Source organism: Bos javanicus, chromosome 3 (assembly GCF_032452875.1).
Source record: "Bos javanicus breed banteng chromosome 3, ARS-OSU_banteng_1.0, whole genome shotgun sequence".
Taxonomy (NCBI): domain Eukaryota; kingdom Metazoa; phylum Chordata; class Mammalia; order Artiodactyla; family Bovidae; genus Bos; species Bos javanicus.
The window spans coordinates 25,648,986-25,661,910 of NC_083870.1; the positions used below are offsets into that span (position 1 = coordinate 25,648,986).

Consider the following 12,925-nt stretch of genomic DNA (forward strand, 5'->3'; position numbering starts at 1 on the left):
CTTGCCTAGGACAGGTAGTTGTGGATGTCCTTGAACCATTCATTGTATTTAGCTTTTTTTTTTTTTTTTTTTGGCCTTAGGAGATTGTTATTCTGCTTATGAGCTGGCTCCTTTACTAGAATCTAATTCCTCGTTAGAGGAATGGCCATGTCACTGTTAGCCTGTATTACTGAAAGCTGTGCACAATGCTTAGAACTTAGTAGATTCCCAGGAAATATGTAACTCCTTGTGCAAATGCATCTCCTAATACATCCTCGAGATACTTCTCTGTTCTGACTCTGCAGTCTTATTCTCTTGAACTCTTCCTAGGATCTCTAAAATCTCCATGGCCTCTCTGAAGCTCTTACTAATTTATCAGCTAACTCTTGGCTGGTTGTATCCTAATCTAGAATTTTCACTCATCTAGTTTGCAGAAGTTTATGTCAGTTAGGTATATAACAGCCTGTATTTAAAAAAAAAATGATGTAAAAAAACTGGGGATTGGTGTGTAATTAAATGACTGCCTAATTTGATTTATATTAACTCACTTTGTTCTAGAAAGGCTGAGTGTGTCCCCCTCCCCTCCACCACCCTCCAAATAAACTTGTTAAGGTGAGGGTATGGAGGGTAAAGTTAATATTGAGGCCTTACACCAGTGTTTCATAGTACAGCCAAAATAGAATAGTGACCCAGGTCATAAAACTCATTATGAAATAGATCTTATCATCATTCATTCATTCTTTTTCAATGAATGCATGGTTCTGTCTGTAGCTTTTAAAACTGTAGACCATTCTATGATTGCCTGCCACGTGCTAGGGAAATTATAAGAAACTGTTTATATTCCTGTGAAATAGAAATGAGTGCTGTACATGAGATTTAAACATAAGGTTGTGAGAATTCAATAGATGGGATAATCTGGAGCTGTCAGGGAGAAATGGAGATGGGTCTCTGCCAAGTCTGGAAGTTTGGGCAAGATTCTGATAAAGATAAGTTCCGTGTTGGCTCTGTTAGTCCACGCTTTTTCTCATAAGTGAGCATGAAGGACATATTTTGCATTAGGGACTAGGAATATGTGCAAGGCTTGGAACAAGCCCTGAAAACCCCTGAAAACATGATAGGGTGTCAGAGAGACTAACAAAATGATGGGCAGTTGCCCAAAGTGGCGTGTAGTATATTTATAATGTACCTGGTTATATCTGGGAATGTGCTGTGCCAGTACACTGAGAATTCATATACGTAGATTACCTTCTTCTATAAGTGGGGATACCTGCCTCACAGAACTGTTGTACAAGCCTGTGGTAAACAAGACTATTTATGGTGGTCAGTTTGGGTAGATGAATAATAATTTGTAAGTTCTAGCTGTTACCTAGTTCATGCCAGTATTGTTTGCTGTCAAGAATTCTGTTTGTTTGTTTGTTTGTTTTTTGCATTGAGCAAATTTTACAGGTTATCTTTATAGAAAAATTGCATGTTGTGAAGTAAAATGACCAAGAGTGGCTCATCCACAGAAAATGCACTTTGAGAGATCGCATGCCAAGTGTCCACTGAAAAATAAATGTCTCAAAAATTGGCGAAAAGTTTCAATCTCATTTTAAAAAAAGTGAAAAGTGTTTCTGAGATTTGGAGGTGTTAAACGTTTTCACAGTACCAGTGAGGCAGTATTCCATCAGAGTGCAGTGGTTTTGACCACTACCCACAACAAAAAGCACATTGCATCACATCACAGGACACTACAGGCACAGGCATATGACAGAAGCTGAGCTTCAGGAGACAAAGCGCATTCTTACTACAGTCCTTAGGAATTGTTGCTCTAGCATGTTTCTTTCTGTTGTTCTCAATACTGTTCACAGTCCACTAAACTGATTGCATAATTCAGTGATGCACCGTGACCTGCATTTCAAAAAACACTGCTCATTACAAGACTTTTTTGAAACCAACTTCAATTCTGAAATCATTTTTATCTAACATAAATTTTCAAGATCATGTGTGTATTTCTGATTCTTGCCACTGGCTTAAATCATTTTTTTTTCTTCTATTAATCAGGTATCAACATGGTTTTTTACCACCTTTTCTGTCTCAGGACTGAAGGACAAAATCCACCATGTGGACAGCCTCCACCAGCTGTTTTCTGCCATCTCTCCAGAACAGATCGACTTTCCTCCTTTCGTCCTTGAATATGATGCCAGGGTAAGAAGTACCAGGAATTCTTCCTCACCTAGGGTATTATTGTAACTGTTTTATAATGCAGTGGGTCTAAGCGCATAATCTTTTCATTATAAGATGCTGTTAATACAATTAATGTGTTTTAGTAAACTGGATATATCATTTGACATTCTTCTCCTAAGGTAACTTTTAGGAAAATGTTTGATTCTAAGAGAGGCCTTCCCCCCCAGGGCCTTCCCCCTCTTTTCAATGATAAACATTTTCACTGTAAGTATAAATCCAGTCCTTGCTTGTATTGTCAGTTTTCCGCCACCTCTGAGACATACCTCTGCCTAATTTTATTAAGACTAAATGACTTTTCATCTACATAAATAGAACCAAAAGAAGCTGTTGATATCCAGCATTTTTCAGCATTCATTGTAAGCCAAGTAGCCTATTTTAGTCTTTACCCTACTAAAAGTTCCATTTGTATAATGTTTGTAAGAGTGTCAATCAATAATATTAACATTGTTACTTACACAATATATTAAACACTAAGAAATGGCTACTCTAAAATTTCATCTGAGCTCTAGTCCTTTGTGGTTATTCACACTATCACTTGAGTAGTTAAAAAAGTGTAACATGCTTGCCAAATAAGGCAAGTGATGGTAAGGCAATTATCAGTTGCCTTATTTAATTAATGCTGATTGCATATTTTGGGGGATGAAGCAGAGCATATATTTGTAGGTTATCTTAAGCTTAAAGTTAATTATTCTTCCTTAACTATTGTACAACATATATATAGTAAAGTAAATATTCTACAAGACATTTTTTCTCTAAAATTTCTCCAACTTCAGTTGCGATTCCTGTTTCCCTTTATGTGATAGGTGGTGTGCTCAGTCATGTCTGACTGTTCTAACCTTATGGACTGTAGGCCGTCAGGCTTCTCTGTCCATCGGATTTTCCAGGCAAGAATACTGGAGTGGGTTCTTCCTGACACAGGGATTGAGCCCACATCTCCTGCGCTGGCAGGCAGATACTTTACCACCGAACCACTAGGGGAGCCCTTTCTATATTCTTAAGGGCCTACAAAGAAGGCTTTCATTAAATATCAACACCATCCTCAAGCTTGGTTTTGTTTTTCTGTCTTACATGTATGTGCTTTTAGGTTTGTTTTTTTTTTTTTTTTAAGATTTAATCTATCAAATACAGGCCTAATTAATAATTTTATTAATCAAAATTAAATAAACTGCAATATAACATCATCTCTGGATTATCTCTCTGTATCTGTACTGCTGCTGCTGCTAAGTCGCTTCAGTCGTGTCTGACTCTGTGCGACCCCATAGACAGCAGCCCACCAGGCTCCACCATCCCTGGGATTCTCCAGGCAAGAACACTGGAGTGGGTTGCCATTTCCTTCTCCAGTGCATGAAAGTGAAAGTGAAGTCGCTCAGTTGTGTCCGACTCTTCGCAACCCCATGGACTGAAGCCTACCAGGCTCCTCCGTCCCTGGGATTTTCCAGGCAAGAGTACTGGAGTGGGGTGCCATTGCCTACTAGAGCTTTCTAAAACTGAAATATTAGGTGCTCTATACCTAAAGCCAAGGAGAGGAATAAGAAGAGAGAAGAAACAGCAGAAGGTGTCAGGAGATGATGTGGACAGAGCAGGCAGAGAGCACATCCCTAGATCCTGGAGCTCTTCACTTTATGCCGCAGTCCTTTGGTGCCTTTGTGGTCAGTGGAGAGTGTTGTACACGGAGAACTTTTGTGTTCCTGTTTAGAAAGATGGCTAAAGAAACCATGTAGAGAAGGATTAGACAGAGTAAGACCCTAGGCAAGGAGACAAGTAAGAGGCTATTCGAGAAAGTCAGGGGAGACTTGAGACTAGAGCTAGGCGGTGGTAGTGATAATGGTAAGGTTTGAAGATCTTAAGGGATAGTTAAAATTAGATATTTTAGGGAATAAAATCCCCAGCATTATGGTGACCAAGCAGCCAACCACTGGGAGGAATAAAGGAGGAAAGAAGCCTGAGGTAACTGCCAACATTTCTGCTTTGGAAGACTTGGAGAATGTTATTGCCACCATCCCAGAGAAGCAGTTTGGAGAAATAGCACTGGGACGCTCAGAGAGAGGAGACAGGTGGTCTCTTAAGTTTGTGACACATTAGGTTTGAGGTGCTGCATGGGAGGAGAAGGGGGCAACACAGGATGAGATGATTGGATGGCATCATCAACTCAATCAATGGACATGAGTTTGAGCATGCTCCGGGAGGTAGTGAAGGATGGGGAAGCCTGGCATGCTGCAGTCTACAGGGTTACAAACTAAGTGACTGAACAACAAATGAGACGTTGAAGTGAAGGTCTAGAAATTGGATAGGTATTTCCTTGTAAAGAAAAGCTTTTCCTTTCCTAGAAAGAATTAAAAATATGCTTAGAGAAAAGGAAATGAGTGTATTGTTGGTCAATTTGATTATCATCTTCAAGAATGCTTTGCCCATAGTAGATTATTTGGTGAATGTATGATGTGCTGCTGCTGCTGCTGCTGCTGCTAAGTCGCTTCAGTCGTGTCCCACTCTGTGCGACCCCATAGACAGCAGCCCACCAGGCTCCCCCGTCCCTGGGATTCTCCAGGCAAGAACGCTGGAGTGGGTTGCCATTTCCTTCTCCAATGCATGAAAGGGAAAAGGGAAAAGTGAAAGTGAAGTCGCTCAGTCGTGTCTGACTCTTCACGACCCCATGGTCTGCAGCCTACCAGGCTCCTCTGTCCATGGGATTTTCCAGGCAAGAGTACTGGAGTGGGGTGCCATTGGCAGTCAGCTTCTATTTTTCTGGATCTTATGTGACTTAGAATAGCAACAGAAATTTTATAGGATTAAAAGTCACTTTTGATGTTAATTAGAAGGTAATTTTTATCTATCTAGATTAAAATGGTACTGAGACCATTTCAGAAAGGGAGCTGGTCAGCATTCATATAGTCAGAGAAGAGAGTGTAGAGATTTACCTGGTCACAATTCTTCAAAGTTTTACAGTTGTTTCCAGAAATAGAGAAAATATTTGATTGCTCAGCAGGCTCTTCCACAGTGTGAGACTAATATAAAAGATCTATTTCATAGCATTAAGAATTAGATTTTCCCTTCTTACTTTATCACAATTTAATGTTAATATAGGAAGCTTAGAAAAATACCATAGTGGAATAAAACGGAGAAATCTTAAAGATGGATAGCAAACCATTTCTTTTTAATTGAACTTCAGGATTTCTCTCTTCAGGCATGTATCTTAAGCATAGCATCTGTGCATAATATTGAGGATACTGGTGGGGTTAGTATAACAGATCTTGGTAGGAAATTCTAAAATACAAAATAAAAAAATTTCCTTTTTTTTTTTTTCCCCCAAGTATCCCAAAATGTAGCCAGTTTTCAGATTTGGTTCTACCAAAAAAAATTTTTTTAATCTTTTTGCTATCTTGTCAGGTTTATAATCAGAAAGTTTTAAAAAAAGAAAGTTTTCCTAGATATTCTCTTTGTTTTCCTGGTTTAGGTCCCAGATCAATTTCTGCACCAAAGCGTCTGCTCTGAAGAATACAGAACTTTTGATTGACTTAGTCTCTCAAATAACATTTACCTTCCTACTGTGTTTAAGACCGAATAGATTCAATGCTCCAGAACTATAATGGAAATATACCCTCAAGCAATGCTATTTTTCACCCTACCTCATTCTTCATATCTAATTGTTATCTGCCGGGGACCAGCCCCGGCTGATCCAGGGTATTCGAAGCGGGGACGGCGTCGGCGAGGATCAGGAAACAACTGCTTAATTAAACGTTAATTAAGGATATAAAGAGTAATAGAATGAGGATAGCTCAGTGAAGAAATTCAGTGGAGAAAAGAGGCTGAATAATTCAGCCAGAAGGTAAGAGAAAGAACGACATGGTGAGACCAAGTTTCGGTGAACAAGGCCCACACTTTATTTTCCAAAGTAGTTTTTATACCTTAAGTTATGCATAGAGGATAATGGGGGAAGGGGTAGAGTCATGCAGTAAGCCAGGCTTTCTTCCTGCAAACTTATCATATGCAAAAGTTTAGGTGATTTGCATCATCTTCTGGCCCGGAGGCCTTTTTCTCTAAAGGTGATTATTCTAAAGTCAGGCGCCAGCCTCCAAAAAGCATTAGATAAAGTTGCATTCCTACAGAGCAAAGGTGTGGTGGGCTATAACAAGAAAAAGAATTAATTCAAGGGTCCCAGGTTACAAACATTAAAGCTACTATTTACACCAATTATATTAATCAATACACTGCCAGGGACACAGCAGGTAAGGGATATGGAGACTTAGCAGCAAACATTGGCCCAACAAGTGAAAATCCCTTCACCAATACAATTTCTAATCAATCTTTTGACTGCTCAAAGGAATCTGTATTTAGACAGTTTAGAACATCTCATGCCTCTCACAGTTTGGAGGCTCTGAGCAATCACATGTGGCCGGAAAAACCTATTCAGGCAGGCTAGAGGACTTCCAAGGGAGTTTGTAGGTTGAAACACTGTCACACCCAGGAATTATTAACTGGAGCTATAAGCTAACTCTTTTTTCAGAGAGGTAGTGGGGGACAGCCCCCCATAAAGTCAGAGGTGTAGGTGAAAGCACAAAGCAGAAAGTAGGCAGACTCTGGTTTTGGGGGTAGATTGCTCGAGAATTTCCAGGGAGACTCCTGAGGCTTGATCCCGCCTTTGCGTATGCCAAGCCTCCTTCCTCATGACCTTTGCCAGAGGCGGAGCTCGCTCCCCGCAGTTATCTTACTTTGAGCATTTTTTGTTTATAGCTTACTAAAAAAGTTACTCATCAAAGAAATACTTTAATAACAGGAAATGAATCTTAAGTCTCATAAATCTAATTTAGAGACCGGCTAAAACTGTCTTGATTTTTAAGATAAAGTTAGCCAAGATAAAGTCAAAAACTTTCCCCTTACGCTGATTTGTTGCTTTCTGCATTTGACAGTAAAATTCTGGCATTTGATTCTCCATCTTGATCCTGAGTGCCCTAAAAACTGTCCTTGTTAAAAGCCTTGCCACTCGGGCATGTCATGAAGAAGCTGTTTTCTGCTGATCTGGTTATTAAATTCCTCAAGGAGAATTTTTGTTTATCTCAAAGATTCAGCACACAGCAGGACAACACAGTCTAATACGAAAGAATCTGGGCTTTAGATTTGAATAGACATGTATTTAAATTCAGGCTGTTTTGGTTGCCAGCTCGGTGATTTAATCTGTGTGACCCTCAGTTTTCTGTTCTGTAAAATGAGGATGTTACCTGCTTCATGGCATTATGTGAGGATATAAAAGGATAATGAAAGAAAAGTGCTGATTAAGTGTCTGGCATATTGAATGTTAATAAATGGTAATATTTTTAAGTATCATTATCCTGATTACTTCTGCCTACATTATAGCAATTCTGACTGACCCCAGTGAAATTGCAGTGTTCCAGGCATGTGCTGGACATTTCACATACATTATATCATTGACTCTAAATCCTTCTCTTTTATATTCCCAGTTACATTGGTCTTAGTATTTAATGTTCTTGTCATTTTTCCTTTCTGCAGGAAAATGGGCCTTACTATACGTCTTATCTTCCATCACCAGATTTGTGACCTGCTGTCATTCAGCGATCCTGGTTTCTAAAGACTCCACTTTCTCCGCAGATCCACTACCTGTTGAAGCAATGCTCATTTTTGCTGTACAGCTCCAGAGAGCCTTTTGTCCCCCACCTCTCTGGTATTTTTTTATTGACTGTATATTTTCTGGCACATAGGCAATCTGAAAATGATAGGCCATTCTGAACTGTACACTTATTTTAAATTTGTATATTTGTATCAAATGAAAATGTTCACTTTTAGAGGGTTGTTAACAGCAATTGGGGAGCAACTTCTGAGTATCTTCAGTTTCCTGGAAGGACACTGGATTCTCCATTAGACAAGCTGCAATATCATTCACATCATGCCTCTCACATTGCACGCCTTCTGTGTATATGCAAGTGTTTCTCAAAATATATAGAACCAATGTATGCTGACCGGATGCATTGTTTGCTTCAGATCCTGGCATTATGTTTTATTAAAGATAATTTGCTGAGGATAAAAGAGAATCATCTGGGATCAAGGATGTAGGAAAAAAAGTATCTGATCAAAAATGTCAGAAATCATTAGCAAGATACAGGTCTTAGAATTTTACTGCACCAGTTAAGATAAAAACTTAAGGACTAAAGTTGCTGAGCTTGTATGATTTAAGACTGTCCCTGTTATGGTCACAACAGTGGAAGAAAAACAAGAAGACTGTTGCTTCAGCCTTTTCCTACCATCAGAGGTGGTTTGGTCTCCATATTCAACAGGACAGCACATATTAGTAATCTTAGTAGAGGGTATCTCCTGAGATGCCATCGGGGAACTTTACAGAGTGCTGCCTTCCCAGAGTGTGAATGATTCTATTTGGCTCTTAGGTCTACTTTCTCTGCGGACATTTCCTAGCAGTGTGTCTTGAGTTGCCTACGTCAATATGAAGGAAGTGTGTTGACATGAACAAAACGGCAGACCACTTTTGCAACTCAGGCTCTATTTGTGCCTTAGCTTGACTAAAAATTAGAATTATGCTAGCTACCTCACAGAGGTATCATAAGGATAGCATTCAGAAAGGGCTTTTGATATCTTTGGATGAAAAATGCTGTGCGGTGGGGTATCTTCAGTTAGTTTTTCAATGAGAATAAATATCCTTGAGGGAGTGCTACAGGACACTCCGCTTGTCCTTGGCACATGTTGAGTGACTTCCCTTTTCTTGGAACAAGAATTGTTAGTGCAGAATCCCAACCCTTAGGATCCCCTCCTATTTTGTCTAGGTATCTTCTGGCCTTCTCCTTCTCCAGCGCTACACTTTAGCGAGAGGCATGTGTAGCCATTTTAAATGTTACTTCTTGAATGAAGGTCACACTGACATCATTTCCATCTGGGTTTCTAAATACTCCTTTTAATTCCTGCATTCCCCGCCCCACCCCACCCCCCAGTCTCCCTTACCCCATCATGTACACTGGCAGTTCGGAGAAGACAAATTAGAATTCTTCTAATGTGCTCAGGATTGATGCTTCCAAGGGTCCCACTCCCTTAGGTCCAAATTAGTTCTTCAGTGGAGATAAAAGAAGCATCATTTTTCATTTATGATAGAGAAATGCCCCTGTAGTTGTGTTAACCCCATCCTCTATTTTCCTGCATAAACAAGAAGGGCCTTTACATTTCTCAGAAAACCAATCTTATCTTCTGCATGTAATGGACACATCTGCTTTCTGCCAGTAATCAAAACCACTTGTTCCTCGCATATGCTTATTTGTTAAGGACTTCCTGTTATGTTCCCTAGGTCATCGGGTCTAGACAGCCAGTCAGATGTCTGGTATTAACCTTCATCTCAAACAGTATTACTTCAATCCTTTGAGCCTTGACTTTTAAAAATCTGAAAAATTAGCTTAATCTTCTCCAGTCAATTCTTAGATTGTATTTGAGGTGGCGTTTCACTAGGACCAGTTGTAAAAATACGTCAACTTTTCTCTGTTATAGCTGGACTTGGCTACCTTACGTTGGCATCTGGCCTGAATCATTTCCTTAGAGGGTTCAAGCTACTTTGCTGTTTGGAACCAAATTTTACAATTTCTTATAGGCAATAATTTATAAAAGATATCCCTTTGCAATATTCACAGCAATATATTAATGATTAATCACAAGCCAGAATGTTCAAATGATGTCCTAGAGTGTAAAGGTGTTATGGGGCTATATACATATCAACTGCATTTAATAATTTAATGATGACTAAAGATAAGGTTGCTCTTCTCGGTGAAACTGAATTTGGTATTGGACCAGATTCATGCTTTTATATAGCTGTCTGAAATGTTATGTAATGAAGTTCTTTCAATGTACTAAATCCTAAGAGGGGAGCATAGTGACCTTGATGTTGAAATGGTAGAGTAACGTTCAGGGTATATCTGCCTAGATGACACATACCACTTTCAAGGATATACACATTAGAGAATAAATGGGTGGAGATGACCCCTAGCATCTGATATTAATTCAAAGCATCAAGTCCTTAATTTAATTAAATTTCTGTCATGACAAATGCTAGTTGAATTGAGGTAGAAACTACTTATAGACTGTTAAGTTAATTTAAATTAGCTCATGGAAGACATAATATGATTTTTAAATAAGTATGTTTCTTGCTTCAGTATATATTTGAGTTCCTAACTTATCTGTATTCATTCTTAACTCATCTATTTTGCTATTTCTTGATGGCAAAAAGACCTTCTGAGAAAAGCTCAGTATTTATTAGACTCAAGGTTTAGAGACCAGGTGGTTCGTATCTTAAAGATTTTTTTTCTTTATTTAATATATATCTTATTTCATTGGCTGATGCTCCATTATATTTATTTTTTCTAAAGTAAACCCTCTATAATAGTTGAGACTAATAGAGGATTTTTAGATTACTTTTTAGGGTAAATGGATATAGATTTTTTTTATCAAATATCTGAAGTTCAAAATGATTTAATCTCATTTCTAGAGAGAGATGGGTATAATCACTGTAGTAGCAAAACATGGCTTGCCTGTTTCTACCTGTCTTTGCTCAGATATTATTTAATGAATTCAAACTATAGATAATGGTTTAATCTTTCCTTTGCTGCAGTTAATAGGAAAGCCAGAAAATGTAGGTTCAGTATGAGCTACAAAATCACTCCTGGTGTTTCCCCTGGTACATTGTCTATGTATGTATGTATATAGTTTAAATTGCTTAATATATGAACAGAAATTATTGGAATTTGCCCTGGAAAGAGAAAATTTTTATGGTTCTAGTAACGGGTTGATTGTATTAAGGACCAAAAGTTACTACAAGATAGCATGTAAGCCTCTTAAGATTAGAGTTAGCCAGTGACTTTCAGATTGTGGTTCTCTTAGGTTATAGTCATAATCAACAAGCACCAGAGTGTTTCACCTGGGTAGGTGCCAGTATACCTCACAGTATGGGATGGACTCGTGGTTTGCAGTTGCCAAAGAACGAGAAGGATAAAGGAGGGTTTTAATGCTTTTGAGCTGTGGTGTTGGAGAAGACTCTTGAGAGTCCCTTGGACTGCAAGGAGATCCAACCAGTCCATTCTGAAGGAGATCAGCCCTGGGATTTCTTTGGAAGGAATGATGCTAAAGCTGAAACTCCAGTACTTTGGCCACCTCATGCGAAGAGTTGACTCATTGGAAAAGACTCTGATGCTGGGAGGGATTGGGGGCAGGAAGAGAAGGGGACGACAGAGGATGAGATGGCTGGATGGCATCACCGACTCGATGGATGCGAGTCTGAGTGAACTCCGGGAATTGGTGATGGACAAGGAGGCCTGGAGTGCTGCGATTCATGGGGTCGCAAAGAGTCGGACATGACTGAGAGACTAAACTGAACTGAAGGTCTCATCATAAACACAGATTATAAGGATTGCCTAGAGGGTCTAACCATTTATACGTGTATATCTATATCTACATACATATTTATATTTACACACAGTAATCTGGTTTGTTTTGCATTCTTTGTGGTTTAAATGGCCCATATGTAGAGAACATAAAGCAATAAATAGCCTAGTTTAAGCTTTGATTTTACCAAAATAGCCCTTGAAAAGATGGTATCAAGGTCTTTTTAGATATTAGTGACTCCCTTGGATATTATTTACTAACTTTGTTTTCTGTGTTTCTAAGAACAGCATCTCTGAATCTTAAGTACAACGTGATTTAAATGTATAGGGCCTCTGAGTTCAGGTCTTCCTTCATGGCTCAGATGATAGAGAAGCTACCTGCCATGCAGGAAACTCAGGTTCAGTCCCTGGGTTGAGAAGATCCCCTGGAAAAAGGAATGGCTACCCACTCCAGTATTCTTGAGAATTCCATGGACAAAGGGAGCCTAGCAGGCTACAGTCCATGGGATGTCAAGAGTCAGACATGAGCAACTAACATGAACAAAGTCTGAGTTCAAGATTAACAGTATAAATATTCTCTAGGTAAATTACACTGACAAAATCGTAACTGCTGAATGTAAGCTAATATTTTTGTTGAACAGTTAAAACCAACACATTTTGCATATACAATCATATCTTTTTTTTTTTTTCTGATGGTGTGTTTTGTTAGTGTAATCACAGTCATCATAAACTGAGCCAAGACTTTGTCAAACCAGATGTGTGGACCAAAACATTTAAACACGAGCTGAACATATGTAAATGATTTTAATTGCTTTTGGGCAAAGGAGACCTAACAAAGTTTTGATTGATGTGATCTTGAGATTTGTTTATTCAAAACTCAAAAGTTTTGAATATTTTTCATTTAAAAATAAATTTTGTTCTTTTTGAATTAGAAGTTAGATCCCTTTTAAAGAGAGTTCCCCTCTATACAAATACAGCCATTAAGAGCTAGTTAGTAAAATGGTAATGTTTATATTGAACCCCAGGGTTAGGACAGTCTTTTATGGCCACTGTACCTGGCATTTTTCTAATCCCGTAAATTAGCCTACAGAGCAGTATAAAATGCAGTAAATTTTATTGTCAACCTTCTCTATGGAGACCTAGGCTGGTGCTTCTCAAATTTTAATGTGCATATGTTAAATCAGCCAGGAATACATTAAAATGCAGATTCTGATATAGTAGGTCAGGGTGGAGCCTGGGATTTTCAGTTTCTTTTTTTTTTTTTTTTTTGGCCATGCCACATGGCATGTGGAATCTTAGTTCCCTGACCAGGGATTGAACGTATGCCTCCTGCCTTGGAAGCC

At 38.8% G+C, this 12,925-nt stretch overlaps 1 protein-coding gene across 1 annotated transcript in view; it reads left to right on the forward strand.

The window, feature by feature from the left end:
- Positions 1-11,680, forward strand: part of GDAP2 (ganglioside induced differentiation associated protein 2) — a 69,094-nt gene extending 57,414 nt beyond the window's left edge. The window contains exons 13-14 of the mRNA XM_061409725.1: positions 2,023-2,166; positions 7,708-11,680. Of these exons, the coding sequence (XP_061265709.1) occupies positions 2,023-2,166; positions 7,708-7,755 (192 nt within the window). The 3' untranslated portion in view covers positions 7,756-11,680. The remainder of the gene's footprint in view (positions 1-2,022; positions 2,167-7,707) is intronic.
- Positions 11,681-12,925: the final 1,245 nt, after the last annotated feature.